Below are 23,381 nucleotides of genomic sequence, written 5' to 3'. Positions count from 1 at the left end.
TTTGTATATCAGCGCTTGTATACATTTTAGATAAGTTAAAGTGTATCATTCTGGGCCTCCTTCTGCTGACTCTCTCATGGTCTTTGCCTCTAAACCAGCAAGTACATCAGGAAGAGGCCTCACGCAGCATAGATGAGGAGCTAAGGTAAGACATCGCCTGCATATTCAAAGTAAAAGGAAGAGTATTTTTGGGTAGGCAAGCGGAATTGTGGCACTTCATTGTTTGCGAGTGTTTGCAAGTGCTTGCAGGTGCTTGCTAAAGCCAATGCAGATGCTCAGATGCTCTAAATTAAATTTTTTCAAGTAGGTTGAGAAAGGGTTGTGACTTTCTCTTAAAGCTTTTTCATCAGTGAGCTTGCACAAAGTTTTAGTAGATTTTACCAGAAAGTATCAGTATTTTTCTACCGTTTGCAGTTGTTGTTGATGTTTGAGGTGATCTGACTGCCAGGATGTTTCAAGATTAAAATCGACAAAACCTGATCGCAGTTAAAATGCTCAGAAGAAAAATAAATGACGAAAGGATGTCACTAGTTGCGAGGCTGCTCTCTGTTGCGTCTCTCTATTCTGTTGATCTTTATGCACTTATACATACAATCATACATAATACTTGCAATTTCGTTTGATCTGATTGTTTTAACCACACTCAAGTTATATCGATTTTAATCTTAAAACATCTTGGCCATCAAATCACTTCAAACGTCAAAAACAATCAAACAATTGTAAATGGTAGAACAATACCGATATTTTCTGAAACAATCTAGTTAAATTTTGTGAAAGTTTGTCTTTATGTTTAAATTTCTCAACTGTAAGGCATAATTTGCTGGTCTTTCTATATCAGAGTTAACTGTAAGGCATAATTTGCTGGTCTTTCTATATCAGAGTTAACTGTAAGGCATAATTTGCTGGTCTTTCTATATCAGAGTTAACTGTAAGGCATAATTTGCTGGTCTTTCTATATCAGAGTTAACTGTAAGGCATAATTTGCTGGTCTTTCTATATCAGAGTTAACTGTAAGGCATAATTTGCTGGTCTTTCTATATCAGAGTTAACTGTAAGGCATAATTTGCTGGTCTTTCTATATCAGAGTTAACTGTAAGGCATAATTTGCTGGTCTTTCTATATCAGAGTTAACTGTAAGGCATAATTTGCTGGTCTTTCTATATCAGAGTTAACAAAGAAGTTTTCCTCAAGCATCTGCGTGAAAAAGGTAGTTGAAATATATTTTAAACTAAAGTATGTTTTATCAATCTGTTGGAATATTAACTAGTATTGATATTGGTTCACTTTACTTGTATATTGTAGGTAAATTACATACAAAATATTATTGTTTTTGTTATTAAATTTGATTTGTTTGGATAAACAACTAAAATATATCAGAAAAGCAAGTTTGTAATACTAAGAGAAACAGAGGCTCCCATAGCTGTAGCTAGTATTTTAAACTAGCTTGTTATGAGAATGAACTAAATACATCAACTTGTCTCTTTATCCAATAAAACATGACTAAAATATATAATATATCACCTGTACTTATTCTGCTACTGATGAGTATCTTGCTTGAATAGACGGCATTAATTTCTGCCAAAAACAATTTGGCTAATATACACTAAACGTATTGTTTTTCATGCAGAATTTTCTGCTAACTTTAAAAACATTCAGATTGAAGTTTTACGACAGAAACTCTGGTTTTTTGAGAAAAAGTATCGAAAAAGTAAAGGCTGTGTTTAATTTTTTTTATTTCAGTAAAAAGAGTATAAATAGATTCTCGTTTTCTAATTTAGAAATACAGTTATCAGAAACATCTGAGGCCTAATGTGGAAGAGTTTTCACCTGCATTAGCCACAGAAGTATGTCAAGGTCATGTAAAGGTCGCTGTTCTCAATGTTTTTCATACATCATAAATCGAAAATTGAAAATTACCGACTGCTATTTTACGAGTTCTGAATAAAAAGGAAACTAACTACTTTGTTTTGTCAACAAAAATAATAATACAGTACCTTAATTTTTTTTGTGGCAAAATGTTTGATTGATCTGTTAATTCGATCTTTTTATAAAAGTATCAAAGCAAAACGCTATATTAGTAAGAATCAACAATACACATGAGCTGCTTTAGGGAAAATTAGGAAAGCTTCACACAAGAAATAGTTCGTAACTGAAACACAAATAAAATTTATTAATATCTCCATAGCACCACAACTAAACTGTTTCAAACAGGTTTAATTGCTTCATGGAATATACTGTTACACTATGTTGTCATGATGCGTATGATGTGAATATGAAGTTGTATGCATGTCGAGTAACCTTGTGATAAATTTTTTAATATGCATTTACATGTTGTGACATAACGCTGGCGCTTTGTTAAAAAACTCGTAACAACTCAAATCGAAATAAGATCGGTTGAGATGTGGAAAATGTTTAAAATAGAATAGCTAGCATGACATTTCTTGCAATTCATTCGCAAGTGCCGTTTCTACTTTTTGCAAACATGAAACATTCGGTAAAACATTAACTGTGTAATGGAAACAGTTGTTGTCAGACAGATTAATAACTGCAGTGTTAAATTGTGTTTGCATGTAGCAGTATAACACACATATTATGGTACCAGCTTGTGTAGTCCACAACGACTTCTGTGTACGTATAAATGCTGAATTAACGTATAAAAACACAGTTGAACTTTTAAGACATACACCATGCTTGCTGGTGGTGAGTCAAATGCAACACGTATGAATCCTGATACAGCGGACCTCATAAGCTATGAGCTTTGCAAACAGGTCCGCTGTCGAATGTACCATGCATGATACAGTAGACCTCACAGAATATAAGCCATGCTTTCTGGTGGTATGTCAAATTCAACATATATGATTCAGTAAACCTCTCAGAACATGAGCCTTACCAAGAGGTGTGATGCCAATTGTGACATATTTGACATAGATGACATAAGCTAAGCTGGCTGCTGTGGTGCCAAATGCAACACAGAGCAGTTTGGAATAAAACACATCACAATATCCTCTGTTCTCAATTACTGCCCCTTATCAAACATGTAGCTGTTATTAAAACCACCCAGAGACGTACATATTATTTACGATTGACTGGAATGAGACTTTCATGCATTAAGAAAAACATTTTGTACTAGAGTCTGTGGATGACATGACTGCTGCGAGACACAATGGCTGGTATCTGACTTTGCATTGTCGTCTGTCGTATCTTTAAAAGTGAACTTACACCATCGAAGTGATGCAAATGGAAATAAAATCAATATAAAGCTAAAGCGTGAAACTTCAATTTGATGTAATTTTTGTCTTTCTAGACCCAGTCCAGAGATATAACAGTTTTAATGAGATCTTTTTTGGAATGCTCAGATTCAATAGGAACAGCAATTATGACATCTATAGTTGCACTTCAGTAAAGAGACTGACAGAATAGAGACGCATAACGCTGTAACTTGAACGTAATAGCTGATATCAATAGCGATAGAGACGGGCTAGGAGATAGCGGCTGACAACTAGGAATGTCATTTTGGTTCATATTTTTCTTCTGAATGTTTCAACCAAAATCAAGTTTTGATGATTTTAGTCTTGAAACATCTTGGCAGTCAGATAACTTCAAACATCAAAAACAGTTGCAAATATAGACAGCGAACAATATTTTTCGCAACAGCGAAAAATACTGATAATTTCTGATAAACTCTACTAAAATTTTGTGTAGGCTCATCTTCAAAGGCAGCTTTAAGCAGAGGCAAGAAATTTTTATTTGCATTTTGTTCCATGGTTCAATGACTTTTACTTGCTGCTAACCTCGGGTAATGACAGCGCGGGCAGCAGCTTTGTTAAACTTTATTTGCAGGTTTTTAAGTTCACTAGACTCCCCAGACCACAATACTTAGTTTTATGTTATTGCAGTTATCTGCATGCAGACAGGATTCTGTGTACTTAATGTAGCTAAATTCTCTCATTTTTGTAGGAACGAGCCTTTGCGACCTCGCAGACAAGATCTTGGTGAGTAGGTGGCTATTTCAAAGTCAGCAGTGATGGTAATGCTGTTAACTTAATGATACTTGGTTCAAAATGACTAAACAATTGTGTATTATTGATTAACTCTATAGAAGGCCGGCCATAAACAAGCAATAGCTCTATGAAAATTATAAAGTAACACCAGAATATTGAACTTACAAAAGGCTAAAACCTGTTTACTAGAGTTAATGAAGACAAGATGATGCAATAAAAATAATATTTTACTTTTTAGCTGCATTAAAACTAGACAACTACTATAATGAATGCATTCTACCTACACATACTTCCTACACATACCCATGCGCATACCCCCTACACATAATAGGAGGGATTTCAGAGCAAGTACTCTATGGCGTGTCGATGACTTGAGAGGTTTGCTGATCCTTCATCTAGATGGCTCATCACTAAAAATTCCTAGCAAACTGACAATTTCATATCTACTTATCGTAATACATATATCTAGCTCTAATTCAGCAAGTTTGTTCAATAAAACTTTTTAAAGCATACTATTTATTGTACTTAGCTGAAAGAATTTCACTGAATTATTGCAGAGCTATTTAAAATATGGTGGACCAGAAAATGCTGCTGAAAATAAAAATTATTAAGTTTCCCTCTGCTCCTTACATGAAATAGAACAGGAAACCTTTGTACTTGAGTAATGCTGTGATAGCACATCGATGGCTCTACAGCTGATCTGATTGGCTATTTTTGGTTTCAAATATTAAAAGTACCTATTTAATTCAATAAGAACTTTTAACTATTAAAGCCAAAAAACTACTAATTGTTGGAGCCAAATGCCCATTCAATAGTTCGCGCCAAAATAACATTTAATAATTGGAGCCAAAACTGACCAATTAAATCAACTACAGTGCCATGGTTTGAAATAAGAAAAAAAGGTACAAATTTTAAACTAATGAAACTTAACAGACATTTTATCTGTCTGGCAGGGAAACTCTGGCTCTGTTAGTCTCCTTGCATAAGCATTGAATGTGGTAACTTGAACCAAGAGTTAGGGTTCAGTGAGTAACCAGCCATCTGGTACACATGTCTATCTAATATCAGACTTTCTCTACATCATCTACTCCGTCAGCCGATCAGTTTCACTGCCTGCACTCGCTGACCTAGCATGCACGTCTTTAACAAACTTAGCTTTTCTGAATAAAAACTGCCAATAACAAGGGACTGACCAAATGAACATTCCATATTTTACTCAATGAGATGTTCAAAAAGTTGAGAATAGCACAAATGACATCTTTCCTATTAATACAGCGCTGTCATTTTTGGTGTCAGCAGTACTTTTATAGTTTATTGCTACGAGACTGGTAAAAAATACTGCCAATTTTCTTCTAATAATTCAACTTTGATGTTTAGCAACTAAATTAGTAACTTCACATATCAGTATTCATGTTAGGTCAACAAGCGACCTTTAACCTTTTGACTTGAATTTGTTTTTAAATTAAAAATTTTTAAAACTATAATTATTGATAACTAACTGTAAAATATTTAGTAGCATTTGTATGATATTTCTTAAACTAAAAATAAAAATAAAATGATGCAGGGAAATAAAAATACATCGTCTCTCGCTACAATTTTATGTCAAGCTGTAGTTGTTCATAAAACTCGGAGGTGAAACTTGTTAGCTTGGTTGATGACACGCAAATAGAAATTTTTATGGCGTACGCTGACCTTCTGGTACGTGCACGGTATATAGTCTGCCAGAGCGCAATAGCTTCTGCTGACCCAAACTGCTGCCCAATCATAGCAACTTTTTGACAATTGCTAAACAAGTTGGTATTAATGTGAATAAGCTATTAACAGCTAAATTTCTTTTTTACAAGATACAAGGAAGGGGGGAGGGTGGGAGTACCCTGATTTTAACAACAGTTCGAACAAATAAAGAAGGAAATTCTTAGCCTAGAAACCTCAGGTTGAAGGCTCAACACGAACATCACAATCGCGCCTTGTTTTCCAAAGAAACGATAATTGTTTCATTTTTTCACCGCAGATAAGAAAAGCAAAAAGTTTGAATTTTTTTGAAGAAAAAAATTAGTGAACCAAATATTTTAATTATAACATATTTCTTCCACATGATACCTCATTGCTCACACGTCATGGCTTACGGAAAGCAAAAACCTCCTCAAGTTCCTCAGTATTGATACCAATAAATGCTGTTTTTATTACTGCTTTTGAAAACCAAAGTTTTGTTCAAAAGCAGCTCTAAAACAGCTTACTTTGTTAAGTTTTTATGGTTCTTGCACCTACGCTCGTGTTAATAAACCTCGCATGTTTGTAAAATAATTTCAGACACACCTGAGTTGTTTATAAAAATGTGACTTGAAATGTTTTTGCTGCTGTAGAGTGTGCGGTACCTCAGCATCATAATACCTATCTCTTTATAATCGACTATATAGTTCCTAGAAATCTCTTTCTAGGTACGTGCAAGAATGGGCAAATGTGAGAGATTCTCCTGTCAAAAAATAAAAACGGTTGAGTACATTATAGCCTGTCTTGACAAACTGTTGTTTTTGTGGAGTTGTCTCTCGTCGCGCGGGCGAGCAACACAACAGCTTGTCACAAGATGTACTGCACCTGATGCATTGGCTGCACTTATAGGGAGTTGTTCTTTTTCATCTATGCGGCTTGGTTGCGATGTTATGTCGGTCGCTCCATTGGTAATCATAACGGATTTCGCACAAAAATTTATGTAGAAAAAAATAAGATTACAACGTTTAATCAGCGACCAGTCTCTGCGGTAAACTTTAGTAGAACTTGAGAACTTAGGCTACAACAGCGACTAAACATGACGTTATTTGTTCGCTCAGTCAGTTTTATTTCTATTTTTGTATCAGTCAGTTTTATTTGTTCTTATGGATTTTATTTTCAATTTATTTTATTCTTAAGTTTTACTAAAGTTTACAACAGAGTTTTAAACAACCAACAGTCTTTGGTTAAACGTTGTAATCTTATTTTTATCTACATAAATTTTTGCGCGAAATCCGTTATAATTGCCAATGGAGCGACTGATATAACATCGCAACTAAGCCGCATAGACGGAAGAGAACAACTCCCTATAAGTGCAGCTGAGGCATCAGGTGCAGTACGTCTTGTGACAAGCTGTTGTGTTGCTCGCCCGCTCGAAGGGGGAACAACTCCGCAAAAACAACAGTTTGTCAAGACAGGCTAAGTACATTAGCGCTTTCCATTTCTGGCAGCATGCCATGTTTCACTTGCCACAATTGAAGTTTAGCTTTTCAGTTGTAGAAGGGTAGAAATATTACTGCTGCTCTATTGCAACAGCGTACAAGCTAAGGTCATTCAACTTTGCATGCCTTAAATTTTATGTCAGAGTATTGTTTTATATCAGTAATGTGGCTCGCTTAAATTTAATAGTGGCTTGAGACTGATATCTACTAGTTTGTGCCTCTTCAGTTCTATCAGGCACACAATGAAGCCGTTTAAACGAGATCTTATGGCAGCTATAGAAAATTAGAAATATGTATCTATTACTTCATTGGCAATAATTTCATTTCCAATAGAAAGGTTTTCCAAATGCCATTTGATTAGATTGAAGATGGGCGGAGTTATGTAACAACAGGAAGGAAGATATAGCCAATCAAAATGATAACTACATGATTATGCAAATGAACTATGATTGCATAGCTGGGTTTCTCCTGAGGCCCAAAGTTGTTGATAAGAACTTTTAAAATTAGATTAATACAAACAAAATCTACACATTCTGTTAAAATGGTGATTGAGTAGACAACTTCACTTTAATCAAGGCTAATTTCTATGCTCAAAGGTTTATGCTCTGTTTTGTCAATCTGCACACGAGCAATACTACAAGTGAATGACAAACGTGAAGTTTTTTCATTGTTGTTATTCAGCCAACTCTCCACTTAAGAAACCTATTACATTGAGGTGCGCACTCTTAACGCATCGCTCTGTGTTATCAGAGACTTGAAGAACTCTATTTACGGCAGTCTACTTTTTAACAGGAAAACAAGTGATATCTCTAATCTATAATTATGAGTGTCATTATAGCTAATGCTTTAAATACACATAGTTGAGGAATACAAGTCTTGTGTGTTATCTATCACAATGAGCCATTTTATGTTGTATTATATCATATAATAATATACCATAATTTAGTACATTATATTGCATTATAGTTATAGCTATATAGCTATATACATGTATAGCTATATAGTTATAGATATAGTTATAGCATTATAGTGTATTATGATATAGCTACAGCATTATAGTTATAGCTAAATAGCTGTGGCTATTTAGTTATAGCTATATAGCCATAGCTATATAACCATAGCTATACAGCTATGGCTGTATAGCCCTAGCTATATAGATATAACTATAATGTTGTAGCTATATCATAATACACTATAATGTTATAACTATATATATATAACTATATAGCTATAGATATATAACTATAACTATAGCTATATATCTATAGCTATACCTATATAGCTACAGCTACATGTATATCTTATTGTGCAGTATTGTGCTATATTATACTGTTTTGGATCATATTGTATTGTATTGCAGTATGTAGTGTCGTGTTGCATTGCATTGTGTTTTGCTGCATTATAAAAATTGGCCTACAGTGATAAATGGTCGTCTCGTCTGTCGCTTTTCAAATATCCTTGTCGTCGTGCCGTCAAAATCGTCACAAAACATGGGAGGACCCCCAAAATTATATTACTATATATGTTGTATTGTGTTGCGTTGTGCTGCAGCATATTGTATTGTATTACAACGCCATTGCCATTACATTGCCATAATAAATATTTGTCTTTGATTTTAGCAAACTTGTTTAAATATTACAAAAATACCGCATACAGAAATTCCCATATTATGCAAAAAATATGAAAACAACCAAATTAAAATGCATACTCATCCGCGTTTCAAGGTCTCATTGAGCAAAAAGTAAACCAGGGGAGGCAAATCCATAATTAATTTTTAGATAAATCCTGAAAGTTCTGAAAGTTATTACTGTATAAAGTTGTTAAAATTCTCATATTTCTTTCTCATTATTAAAAATTCTGATATTAAAAATAGTTTATCAGAAAATAACCTCCTTGTTTTTGATTCTTAAAGAAACGCATGCCTTCACAGTTTTTGCGTTTCTTCTGCGTTTACGTAAATGGTTTGAAAAGCAGTCAGGATGCAAAAATGCCTGACAAAGAGGTCTCACAAAGAGGTACTAGCAGAGTGATTGGCACGCTTGCCTGCCATTGACGCATTTCAATGGTCACGCAGCCATTGCTGTGCTCTTGAGAGGAAAATCACAGACATGACCGAGTCTGTTGCCAAATTATTGATGCTACCAACTTACAGAATGGCTGCGAAATGGTATGAGCTGTGATTAACACCCTAAATGATAAGCCAGGGTGCTGTCAGTTTTGATAAACATTTTATGGCAGCAGCAAATTTATCTCTCAAATATTTGGACCGGCAGGTGTTGCTTGTGTTTTAAGGTCGATTTCAGATTTCAGTAGGATGTATAAAAACCCACACATGTACACAATTAGTATACATGCGTGACATTGGCTATCCTTCACAATTGTGGGGTTTGTTTCTTGATTGAGGTAAACGCAAATACGCAATAATTGGGTTGGTTTCATAGACAGAAGACAAATGCATGTGTTCCTATGTATCACTAAATGACTTAGCATAAGATCTATAAAAATAGTTAATGTTTTTAGTCTATGATCACTTAACGCTTGCTTGATAACATGGCTTTCTAATTAGGGGTGCTCACTCCCCTTAGGGGTGTGAGCTACTATTCACCGGGGTGCAAGAGTTAATCATGAAGACTGGTTATCTAACTCTTTCGAAAAAAGCTCTGAGAATTTTGGTTCCCTGTGCAACAACTTGGTTATGTAAATCCAGATTTTCATCTCTTCTATACATCAAAATAAATATGGGATTGTTATTAATCCTGAAAATGACCTGCGCATTTCTCTTACTGCATGGCAACACATTTTGATCAGATAATATCAGAGAAGAGGCAGGAAAAAGTCAAAGATTATGAAGTGAGTTGTTTTTTATATGTTGCTGCTGTGAGACTCTTCTTACATGTAGAATGACCTTCCAATAACATACTGCTTTCAGATATTCTGAATACGTCTGTTTTTCATTGTGCTTTGAGCCTTTTTTATTTCATTCAAAACAAGGAGTGAGATTTCCCTCGTCAATTGTAGGTGATTTGGCAATGAACACAAATAGGAAAGCGCTGCCTTGTAACAAACCTGTTTGGGATGCGACAAAACAAATTTTCTAAACACTGTTTTTATCGAATTTGTTCGAAGGCCATCATTAGAGTAATTACTACGGTGGTCGCAAATCATTGAAAGTCACATGTAAAGGTACCTACAAGTGTATCAATACACGTAGGCCTAAATGAGGGCATGCCATGCCCCAATCAGTAATGGATAAACATTAGTATTATATGAGATGGAGCCCTCTGGGTAAACATAAAGAAGCCAAATTCATTGCTAACATGATTTTAAAATTTGTAAGGCAAATGAACGAGATTTCATTAATATGACAAGTGTGAATGATAACTTTTCTCTCAGGCTCCATTTTATTCACCGTATTGCCATGTTTTATAGATATCCCTTGTGGGAGTTATTATCCCTTTAAGAAATTTTTTGCGGACAGACATATAGCCAAGTTATGTAAATTTTAGTTGACCATGGAGCTGAAACTAAAGTAGGTTTTAGGGCTAACAAATTTTACATTTACTATATAAACTCTTCAAAGTTTTATTTAATTTAAATGTTTTACATTGATTTGTTTATGAAGATTTATTTGTAGTTAAAATAGAGATAATTATTTTGTTATTGAAACAGAATGAAATAAAAGGCTATGTTAAAAATCACAAACATGTGCCTTTGAATACAAATAGGATATCACTCACAGTAATTATGTTTTTTAGCCAATGAAAACCCTTCGTATGATCGATTGTGTGAAGGATAAACCCACTAGAAATGCATTATTGAAAAGATCAAATCTTTGTAGTTTTTCCCATTTCCATGCTTCGGCTTGTAAGAAAAACTGAGCATCAAAGCTTTAAAATGTAGCAGTTTTTAAACTACTGACATTTATAGTTCTTGTTATTTGCCCTCCAGAAACATATTTAATGAGAATATCGTTTGTTGCTGAGTAATTGGCTTGGCTCGTCTCGTCTGCTTAATCCATCAGTTGAAAGGATGTTACATTTAGCCGAATGTATATTTAGACTGGAGATAAGCTGATACGCTGATTCCCTGTCAAACAACTCGTCAAATGGCTTCAAAAGTTGGACATCCACCAACATCCATATTTTTAGCTTTTAACTTTGAAGTACGAAGTGGTAACAAGTGATGGCTGAGTGGACTAAACAACAGGCTGGGATAATAATCTGTTTAAGTGCTTTTTGAAGTTTTCTTTTGTTCTGTTGAGATGCTTAAGAAAGAGGTCGGTGAAAACCATCTGTGTTTTACCACAACACACTTTGCTTGTTAAATCAATGCTTTTTGGTCCACTCTATTCAGACATACATAAAGTCATGGCAAACCTATGACAACTTTGCTTTGGTATGCAGTTTTTTGTCAATGGCTCTTTGCAGTGTTTGTTTTTTATGAATTACCTTAAGTGTTTGATGATTTTTAGCTAAATTAGCATAAATAAGTGTAGCAAAGTCGTAAAAACATGTTACCAATGAAATCAATGTCATCCTTCTTGCCTTACTAAAAACATTTCATTTTTGCATAAATCTTTCCTGGCAAACTTTAAAATATGCACGAGAAGATAACTCTTTTGCTAGAGCCATTAACGTTGTCCTTTCATAGGGTTTTCCATCATGCAATAATCATAGTTTCGAGTTTTTGCAACCTGAAAAGTTTCTAAGGGCTGCCAATCTAAAAACTAATGCTGTACCCATTATACCTCCATTACATTGGTATAATCTTTGCTATAATCTGTACTATGATACAATATATATAATCCTAACCTCTAAACCGTCTGCGAGGTTGAAAAAAAGATTCTTTTCAGCGGGATTTGAACTCATAGCTTTTGGTAGACTGACACTCCTGCACCAATCAAACAAATAATTATGTAATTGTGCTCTTAGTTATTACACCAAACTAGTTGTCATAATGGTAATAATAATAATATTAATGTTAATATAATAAGTATTGTATTTATATAGAAACAGTTTCAGACAGATGGGAAAATATTGATACTTGATTAAATAACAAACAAACAATTAACTAACATTATTGGTTAACTGATAACAGGTGGCCTGAGTTCTATGAATTTGCATTTTTCTTTGAAAACTTTAAAAGAAATTATTTGTGAATAATAATATTCATTATTAACAATAATAATGTTCAGCAGTCTTAAAGTTTGACTTGCAACAAAAATTCACATTATAGTTATTTGATATGACAAGATTCACCATGTCTTACTCTGTTGTGTTGTAGGTGCAAAATATGTGGAAAGGTGATTACAAGCTCTTAAAAGCTCAAAAGCGAACAGAAAATCGCAGGCGCACGAGACCGCCGTAGTTTGGATTCTCTTTCCAAAACGGCTCAAATGTGACGTAGTTGTGAGAGATGGTTTCTGTTTACACTTTCACGCAACCTTATTCGTCGAAATATTTTCACAAATATACTTCACGCATTCAATAAAACCATGTCTATTGTTCTTACGCGTCTGTTTTATCGTCATCGTAATGCTGTCACTTTTAGCAGTGATATCCTATAACTTACCGTAAAAATTTGTTTAATTTTTTTAGCCTTAGCTTGAAGGAGTACATATCATTGTCTGATAATCATGACGAGCCTGTTGGTCATTTGTGATAATCGAAAAGTGCTGCAGAAATTATTTGCGAAGTATTGGGACACATGATCAGATTACGACTTGCCGATTAGACCAAACCGAAACAAAGCTGTAAAGTAGCGAGCATCTATATTTGGGACGGGGTTTTCGGTAAAACCCGTAGTGTTTGTCATAAACTAGTGCTACGATAAGTTTTATATTGAGCTTTTTATTGGCTTTTCAATTCACGTGAGAACATCACGTGACAAGACAATAACCAAATTTCGTGACTACGTCATCGAAATAAAGAGATTTCAATCGTTTTTGAGAGTTAAGAGCTTTGTGATCACATTTCCACATATTTTGCACCTACAACACAACAGAGTAAGACATGGTGAATCTTTTGATACCAAATAACTGTAATGTGAATTTTGTTGCAAGTCAACCTTTAAACAATTAGTTAAAAAGTTGGATGTTATCCTCTTTTTGATTTTTTCTAGATACAGAGGAACATGTCATATACTGTTTTTGTACATAAACAAACTTTTAAAAGATCTTAGTGAGTCAATTTACCATATTTTTTTAGCTTTTACGTCTATGTCCTTTTAATTAGAAGTTATCCTCCCCTTTTCTGAACATCATATTTTAACCTCAGTAGCTCTATGCTTGTTTTTGACAGTATATACACGTTTCTAAACTAAAATTTTTAAAAACATTTATTTTGGGAATTTTGAAGAACCTCCAAGTACAGAGTACTTGTTTAAGAATATTGGTGTGTTACTGTGTTACCTTTCAAAAAGATGCACATTTTCTGCTTACTACATGCTGGGATGCAGCAAGATGCAGTACTGACAGCATATGTGTATTGGGCTCTTATATAAAAGTCACTGGTAATATTTAGACTTTTGTTTCTTGCAGTTAAAAAACCAAGATTTACCAATTACATTTGCATGAAGGCTCCACAATATGCTCCGCAATGTGGTTTACAATATGATATGGTCTTCAGTTTATTTATATCTATTAATTTTAAATTTTAATATTTAAATTCATTAAAAGCAGCAAATACATCTTATGGTATTATAACAGCTGTATAACAATAATAATACAAATGATATCTAGTGTTTAAAACTTGTATCTAAGGATTAGTAAAAATTACTATTTACTAGTACTATGGCAATCTAGTATGTTGTGAGTGATCATCAAGCACGCCAATAAAGCTCAAAGAATGAGTATGTGTACAATTATTCTGCCCTATTAGAAGGTGCTTGATTGATGCAGGTGTTAGAGTGTTGGCCTATCCACCGGAATATCTTGAGTTCAAATCCTATTGATAACAATCTTCTATCACTTCGCAAGCTTAAGTTAAAATGTAAAACTAAAATACTTAAGTTACAAAAGCTATATCTGTGTACTAAAATTAATGAAGACAAGATGAGGTAATAAAATTAACACTGTGGAACTAAAAACTACTATTATGGATGCTTTCGAGTTCCTTACAGGTATCCTAAAAGGGCACATGTGACCTGATGTCAAAAACCATCTATCCTGGCACGGTGTGGGCAAGTCACTCATTTAGGTGTACTCGTATCTACAAACTTGATGGACAGACAGACATGGCTCTTATCTGTTTACAGGCTTAAATAAATGATAGCCTTAGGAACCAGTTATAATCTACATCAATACCTGCAACAAGACATATGCAGCGCATATTTATGACTTTGCAAATAAGAGCTCACTGAGCTTATCTTGAACTTGGTTTAGAAACAATAGCATGTTTACGCATACAAAAAGGTTTGAGAACTGTATTCACATGATCGGCGGCACGTGTTGACCTTGACCTTTTGAAAGTAGCAAATCAGATGCTCGGCTCGAATCTCGGAAAACTGAATGTTTTAGACTTTTGCACCTGTGTTCACAACCTATTTTGCCGGAAGTTAAGCATCTTTACAGTAAAATGATTGTGGTTTATTTCAGCGGGTAATGACTTAAAAAAGCAAAATATTAAATGATAATTATGTGTTTGTGGTTGATTGAGGCTCCTTGCTAAATACCGCCCTGTAATATTGCTCAACTACTCTCCGGTATACTTGTGGACAAGTTTAAGATTCAAGTTTTAAGTTTAAGTTTTTTTTGTAAAACTCCAAATCAAGCATCGTAGTTTTAGCTGAAACATTCCTAGATTGAAAGTTGTCTTATCTTGTAAATGGATTTTAAAAATAAAAGAACTTGTTTTTAACTTAGTAAAAAAACACAATAGTGCCCTCAGTTTGTGCACAAGTTATTTATAGACTCGTGTAAAAGGCTAACGATGCCTCAAGAAATACAAACCAATATAAAGGCTTAATACACGATGGTATATTTAGACTGATTTGCATTGTACTTGATTTCATTTGAGGTTTAACATATGTTATATACGTTTGGTACCACTTTCATGTGCACTGCGTTACTATTGCTAGGACCATATGGTATGCCCATTACAAACAGGCAACATCACTGTTGTGGCGCACTGTTGTGTAGCAGTGATACCACCGTAGTATCACTGCTACTTAGATGGTGTAACAATGTCAAGTACAAGTGATATCACTACTAAGTGCATGCGGTGTCACTGTCATGTACATGTACCATCACTGTTATGCGCTTATGGTATTAGCGCTAAGCACATGTGATAATGCTGTTACAAAGATGGCATCACTGCTAAGTACATGTGATGCCAATGTTACGCATGGGTAGTATGACCATTACATACTGTGGTATCAGTGTTAAACAGATGTGGTATCACTGTCATGTAAATACTGTATCACTGTTAGTGTACTGGTATGCATCTAGCAACTCTAATGTATAATCAGTACAGTTTACATGGGCTGTATAATACACCTTTATGTGGGTTTTTAAAAACCCTACAACAGCAATTAGAATATAGACAGTATGTTTGTGTAGTTAAAGCAGATTTTATACTGATATCAAGAATGCCACTGTATAATTCTAAGATTTATATAAAACTAGTAGGCGTGGCCATCCTGGGAACCATGAGAGATCATCATTAGTAATGAGTATGTGCAAAATTATTCCATGGTGTGGCAATGTAGCTGAGTTAGAGTGCCAGTCTGCAAAATGGATTACCCGGCATTAATTCCAATGCGAGGCAAATCTTTTCATGATGCAAATAGCATGACTTTGGACATACGGACATACGGACAGACACAGCTCTTATTATAGTAAAGATTTTAACCTGACATATTTGTTGAAAAAATGACAATTTCTGTTATTAGTAATAGATAATGAAGAAGAGGTTCTTGCCCACCGGAACCAGCAAACCTTTTCTACGACACTAAAGGCACATCAAGGTCAGCAATTGTGAAATCATCAAATCTTTTTGCTTTATTTATTAATCAAATGTTAATTTATTTTCCACTCATAGTTTGCATCTTACTATTTTTTTTATAGAAATGCTTTCAGATGTTGGCACTAATGGTGGGAAGGCTAGAGTTTACCATCCGGTAGACAAAGAAAACTCAGCGGTAGAACTTCTTCATGGTAGCAGCAGCAGGTGTGTGTGTGTGCGTTTGATTGCATCAATTAGAAGAAATATAACATTAAGCAAAAATGAAGATATAGTTTCAAACTTCGAATCAAGCATTGTTCGATTAAATGAAAAAGAAATTAATGAAAGCTTAGTTCCTACATATTAAGGTATGATGAAGCTAACAAGCGCAGGAGCACTGCAGCTCATCGAGGCGCTGGGCCCATTTTGGGCATATTTTGGGGCATATTTTGGCTTATAAGTTGAAATATTTGGCGTATTTTATCGAAATTTGGATAGTAGGTCAGTCTTGATTTATTTAGGCTTTTCGAGTGGCTCTTGACATTTTTTTAACGTTATTAAATGCTGAAATTTTCCGCAAGTCTGTTGGAAGACTGTTTCATTGTGATAGAGCTCGGTATTCAATTGTTTTTTGACCAGAATCAGTATGAAATATTGCTAATGATGAATTAGTTTTCAAAAGTCTAGTACTATAATGAGAATTTTTTTTTCATAATCATTTGAATAAAGTTTTGAATGCACCATCAAGATAATTTTCTACTGGTAAAGTTTATCAACACAGAAAAGCTGAATGTAAGATGAATATTTTAGTCAACATAACAATACAGACTCTGTGACAGATTTAACAATACAGACTCTGTGACAGGTAAAACAATACAGACTCTGTGACAGATATAACCGGTAAGTCTCTGTGACAGATATAACTGTACAGTCTCTTTGACAGATACAACAATACAGACTCTGTGACAGATATAACAATAGAGACTCAGTGACAAATATAACTGTACAGACTCTGTGACAGATATAACAATACAGACTCTGTGACAGATATAACAATACAGACTCTGTGACAGATATAATAATACAGACTCTGTGACAGATATAACAATACAAACTCTGTGACAGATATAACAATACAGACTCTGTGACAGATATAACAATACAGACTCTGTGACAGATATAACAATACAGACTCTGTGACAGATATAATAATACAGACTCTGTGACAGATATAACAATACAAACTCTGTGACAGATATAACTATATACAATCAACCGCTGTTCTTCACCAAAAATTCTTTAAATTTAACGATGTGGTAATTCTTGGTACATCATACAATCAATTATTTAAAAAATATATTTTGTGAGATTTCATTTTTCGCATTGATGAAAGTCGATCTAGCAACTGTAATAGTCATTCAAAAAGTGTGTCAAGGTAAAACAGTCAAGGTCGCGTCAAAGTCAGTAGCAACAATATCTCATTCAGCCTCGTCTGTACAACAGTGGCTGGCCATATTTATTGATTTGTGTCATTTCGTCTACGTTTTGACACTGTCTAGTTGATCTTGTAGGACCAACTTCCTTCTGAGATTTGTGTCGATCTAATCCGTGTTGATCTAATTTGTGTAGATCTAATCTGTGTCAATTTAATCCGTGAGCAATATCTTCTTATTGTGTTGATTTAACTTTAGTCAATCTTTGCTGGTACGATGTCAGTCTGGTGATCTTTGCTGGTGCGATGTCAGTGCGGTGATCTTTGCTGGTGCGATGTCAGTGCGGTGATCTTTGCTGGCACGATGTCCGTCTGGTGATCCTTGCTGGTGCAATGTCAGTCTGGTGATCTTTGCTGGTACGATGTCAGTCTGGTGATCTTTGCTTGCGAACTGTCAGTCTGGTGATCTTTGCTGGTACGATGTCAGTCTGGTGATCTTTGGTGGTGCGATGTCCGTCTGGTGATCTTTGCTGGTGCGATGTCAGTCTGGTGATTTTTGCTGATACGATGTCAGTCTGGTGATCTTTGCTGGTATGATGTCAGTCTGGTGATCTTTGCTGGTGCGATGTCAGTCTGGTGATCTTTACTTGCGAACTGTCAGTCTGGTGATCTTTGCTGGTACGATGTCAGTCTGGTGATCTTTGGTGGTGCGATGTCCATCTGGTGATCTTTGCTGGTGCGATGTCAGTCTGGTGATTTTTGCTGATACGATGTCAGTCTGGTGATCTTTGCTGGTATGATGTCAGTCTGGTGATCTTTGCTGGTGCGATGTCAGTGCGGTGATCTTTGCTGGTGCGATGTCCATTCACTGCTATATTTTTTATCAACCTTTTAATCTATGGATATTTTACTGAACATATCTTTATTGGTAAATATGACTCTAACTGGGTTATCTATTAAAAAATGACTGTCTTGTCAACTTGTTCTCTCTTAATCACGTGTTACCAACTGTCTAACATATACTATGTTGCAATACATTGATTTATACAAAAAGTGCGTTTTATTTCATTATAACATTAGCCGTTTGTCTTCGTTCTGATTTAAAACAAGCTTTTATTAATATGTATTTTATTAAAGCAAAAGTGTACCTCCCATCAATGCCAGCAGTTGTTCTTAATGTTTATATCTACATTGATATAAAATAAATAATATGGCGTTCTTGAAAATTAACTTTAATCGTGTTTTAAGCTACAACACGTTTCCTCAGAGTGCTGCGAAAAAATCAATAACGTTTTGATAATTTGGTGAATCTCCAAGCACCTAACTAGCCAAAGCTTTATATATCTAAGTATACCACCTCCTTTATTTGGATATATACGCTGGTTATGATTAGATGATGTTTTATGAGCTTTCAGATGACTGTCCTACATAATGACACTTGGTTTAACCCATAGACCTATTAACTATACTTAATAGTTAGTATATATTATATATAAAATATACTATATATATTTATATTTTTTATATAAATATATAATATAAATATATTTATATTATTGTAAATATATATACAAAATAAATATATTTATGTTTATTTCTATCTATTATAAATTTATATTAATATAAATATATATATAAAATAAATATATTTATATTTACTTCTATCTATTATAAATTTATATTAATATAAATATATATATATAAAACAAATATATATATATATATATACAGTATATACATTTATAAAAATGTTAAACTATACATATATATAGTTAGTATAGTTAATAGGTCTATGGTTTAATCAAACATGGACGCTTTGGTTCTATAGTCACCTTTCATATTGATATTATGTCTTACTTGCTGTTTTCTTATTCACCAGTTCAAATACATCTGAACAAGTTGCTAAATTTACTGAAATGTTCATGACTTTTATAATAATCAAATAATAAAGTTCAAAACTTTATGGTTTAATGTTTACAGCACAACATCTCGAGTTCAAATAGCAGCCGTCACAGAAAAGAACGCAAAAGAACAGCTGACTCCATTAACAGTAAGTTATGAAGCGCATGAAGGACCTGGCTTGTGATTCCTCTACTGAATCTTCATACTTGAACCTTGGAAAACAAAACAAATAATTCTAATGACTGAGTTATTACTCTTTTTAAAGATCATCTTACATGAAACTTTTAATAGATTTTATCAGAAAGTATCAGTATTTTTCTATCGTTTGCGATTGTTTTGATGTTTGAGGTGATTTAACTGTCAGGATGTTTCAAGATTAAAATTGACAAAACTTGATCACAGTTAAAACACTTAGATCAGTGTAATTATGACATCTATAGGTGCAAAGAGACCGACAGAATAAAGACGCATAATGCTGCAGTTTGGGCGCAATAGCCGATATCAACTATAGCATGGATAACTACTAGTGATGTCATTTTGAACGTATTTTTTCTTAGTGTTTTAACTGTGATCAAGTTTTGTTGATTTTAATCTTGAAACATCCTGACAGTCAGATCACCTCAAACATCCAAAACAATTTCAAATGGTAGAAAAGTACCGATACTTTCTGATAAACTCTATTAAAGCTTTGTGAAAGTTTATCTTTGAGGCTTGATAAGGAGTATGCATGCTGTAAGTCAAGTAGAAGTGGCTCGTTTATACTCAGCCATGTTTGTTTTTCAGCCCGTCAGTTTAACAAGTTCTTCTGCGAGGCGCAATGCTAGCACTCATCTGACAACAATTTCGGCAGATATTAGAATGCCAGTATTTACAACTCTTACTACAGCATCATCAAAAGGCTCCGAGAAAGAAGTTGAACCAACAACACAGTTGACTACCATGCCAATAACAACATCAGAAAAAGGACAAAAACCACTCACAACTACTCTCTCAACACCTGGTTCAACAACATTGCAGACGACACCAAAGGTGACATCAAATCAGCCGTCAAGTATGACATTGAGTTCCACGTTAAGTCCTGCTTCGAGTATGACACCGAGTACGATGTTGAAAACGGCTTTCAGTACGACTTCGACTACAACATCAAGCACGACAATAAGTACAACATTGAGAACAATATCGACACCACTTCAAAAGCCTACAGTTATTTCATCCCAAACTAATGCTCATAGTTCAACTCTACATACACCTTCCAAACCAGACAAACCACCCAATCATATTCCATCTTCTTCTCCATTAGCATTAACAAATGCTACTAGTACTCAAACCACATTCACACGTTTTCCAGCAACCCTCACTGCAAAACCGATAACGATTTCAAGCCCGCAACTGACGAGCTCTACTACACAGCCTAAACGACAAGCATCCACAACTATAACGACAAGCTCACAAAGTGAAAGCTCACTAGCAAGCCAGCAAACAACAATGCCACCTTCCAATTTTTCTACATCCACTGTACTACCTCTTCAAAATTTTTCTTCTAGCGAAGGACGGCATACAATACCATCTCTAACAACTCGTGGAAAAAGTTCCATAATAACAACATCAATCATTAAAGACACAACCGTGATGGCATCTTCTTCAGGATTAACAACCATGGAATCAACACCAACTAAATCCACTATCAACACTATCGAACCTACTTCGTCGGCACCTGCAACGTTATCTAAATCTATCGCTACAACCAACTTACCAACTACAACGGAATATCCTAAAAGTAGAGCTACATCTATTACAGCTTCTTCAACAACAATTGCAGAACCGAGTACGAAAAGGGCAACAGGACGCACACCGATTACAGCAGTACACCCTACAGCTTCAACAACTAGGACAGCATCCGCTGCTACATTCAGCACAGCTGCTGCAAACAAAACTACATCTCCCTACTCTACACCGATATTTACAGCTGCAACACCTGCAGCATTATCCTCAGCCACTGGGTCTTCTGTGACTCCACGCACTACACATTTGCTTTCTTTTTCTGCAAAGACTACAACCAAATATTCCACCACAACACTATCTACTAGTTTGCCTTTCACAGCTACACCAACCACTACAGTACCTTCCACAGCTACGCCAACCACTACAGTACCTTCCACAGCTACGCCAACCACTACAGTACCTTCCACAGCTACGCCAACCACTACAGTACTTTCCACAGCTACGCCAACCACTACAGTGCCTGCCACAACTATGCCAACCACTACAGTGTCTCCTACAACTACATCGACCACTACAGTACCTTCCACCGCTATGCCAGCCACTACAGTACCTTTCACAGCTACGCCAATCACTGCAGTGCCTGCAACAACTACAACAATTAGGACTGTGCCTTCCACATCTACACCAGTCACTACAGTACTTTCGATAATTACACCTACCACTATCTTGCCTTCCACAGCTACCCCAACCACCACATTGCATTCCACAACTACACCGACCACTACAGCGCCTGCCACAACTATGCCAACTACTACAGTGCCTGCTACAACTACACCGACCACTACAATACCTTCCAAAGCTACATCAACCACTACAGTACCTTTCACAGTTACGCCAACAACTACAGTGCCTGCCACAACTACAACAATTAAGACTGTGCCTTCCACATCTACACCAGTCACTACAGTACCTTCGACAATTACACCTACCACTATCCTGCCTTCCACAGCTACGCCAACCACCACATTGCATTCCATAACTACACCGACCACTATTGTGTTTTCCACCACTACACCAACCACTACAGTGCACTCCATAACTACACCAATTACTACTGCACCTTCTTCAACAACACCAATTACTATCATGTCTTCCACAGCTACACCAATTACTACCATATCTTCCACAACTACATCGACCAGTACTGTGCTTTCCACAGCTACATTGAGTACTACTGTGTCCTCCACAGCGGATCTTAAATTTGAGCCTACTACGATATCAGCAAAACCATCAGCTTCTATAACAACCCTTGCTAAGACAGTTGCTTCTCCTTCAACAACTTCTTACAGACCAACCAACAGCTTCTCCACTCCATTTCTTAATGCAACTACTCCTTCTCCATCAACCCGTTCAAGTGACACAACACCTATTTCGACAAGCGAATCAAATCACACAGCACATTTTAAACAAAGTTCAACGGTAAAGAAGTCTACTTCTGTTACCACATCCAGTGTTGACAAACTTATAACAACCAAACATTCAGTAAGGCAGAGTACGTCTACTACACCTGTGACACTGAATCCTAGACAGGAAAATACCAAATCAACTCCAGCAAAAGCTAGCTCTCCTCAGCCAAAAGTTACTTTATACATGGAAGTCTCTCTGAGCATGACATGGGAAGAGTTCTGCCCAGCAGAGCAAGCGTTTACAGATATCTTGTTGGCAATCCTAGAAGGTTTTAATAAAGGTGGACGTGTGCTGATATTAGAGAATTGCTGTCCGACAAGCTGCAGGCGCTCCAAACGATACTCAGATTATCAGGAACATGGTGATGGAGTCATTTTAGTCAAGGTCAGTGACTGGTTTCTAACCCTAGAATGTAACTAATAGATTGTATGGGTTTCATTCCTGAGAGATGCGATCTTATTTCTTAATGCCCAGTCGGAAGGACAGACACGGCTTCTATTATAGTAAAGTCTATCACAAAATAATTACCCAATAAATTTCAGTAACTTACCTCGTACACTAGTAGAACTAGTAGTCTAAATTTTCGCTAAAACGATATCGATAGACGATAATCGATAAACCATTATCGATAAACGATATCGACAGCTTAATAACTGTTACGCTGTGTAACGATCAACTGTACTAGTTAATAACCCCAAGCGATTGT

The 23,381-nt window shown here is 35.4% G+C and overlaps 2 protein-coding genes across 2 annotated transcripts in view; both read left to right on the top strand.

Annotated features, from left to right (window-relative positions):
- Nucleotides 1-65: 65 nt before the first annotated feature.
- On the top strand, nt 66-20,518 carry LOC137390423 (uncharacterized; the record flags this gene model as incomplete). The annotated part of the gene is made up of 6 exons (XM_068076756.1): nt 66-145; nt 3,958-3,992; nt 16,100-16,174; nt 16,275-16,377; nt 19,565-19,634; nt 20,270-20,518. Coding segments are annotated over exons 4-6 (420 nt in total), but the record flags the coding sequence as incomplete, so codon positions are not given.
- Nucleotides 20,499-23,381, top strand: part of LOC137389634 (uncharacterized) — a 31,075-nt gene continuing 28,192 nt past the window's right edge. The window contains exon 1 of the mRNA XM_068075696.1: nt 20,499-23,059. Within this exon, the coding sequence (XP_067931797.1) occupies nt 20,540-23,059 (2,520 nt within the window). The 5' untranslated portion in view covers nt 20,499-20,539. The remainder of the gene's footprint in view (nt 23,060-23,381) is intronic.

This window comes from Watersipora subatra, chromosome 3 (assembly GCF_963576615.1).
Source record: "Watersipora subatra chromosome 3, tzWatSuba1.1, whole genome shotgun sequence".
NCBI lineage: Eukaryota > Metazoa > Bryozoa > Gymnolaemata > Cheilostomatida > Watersiporidae > Watersipora > Watersipora subatra.
Note: the sequence above shows the minus strand (reverse complement) of the source record. Positions and strands in the feature narration are given on the sequence as shown.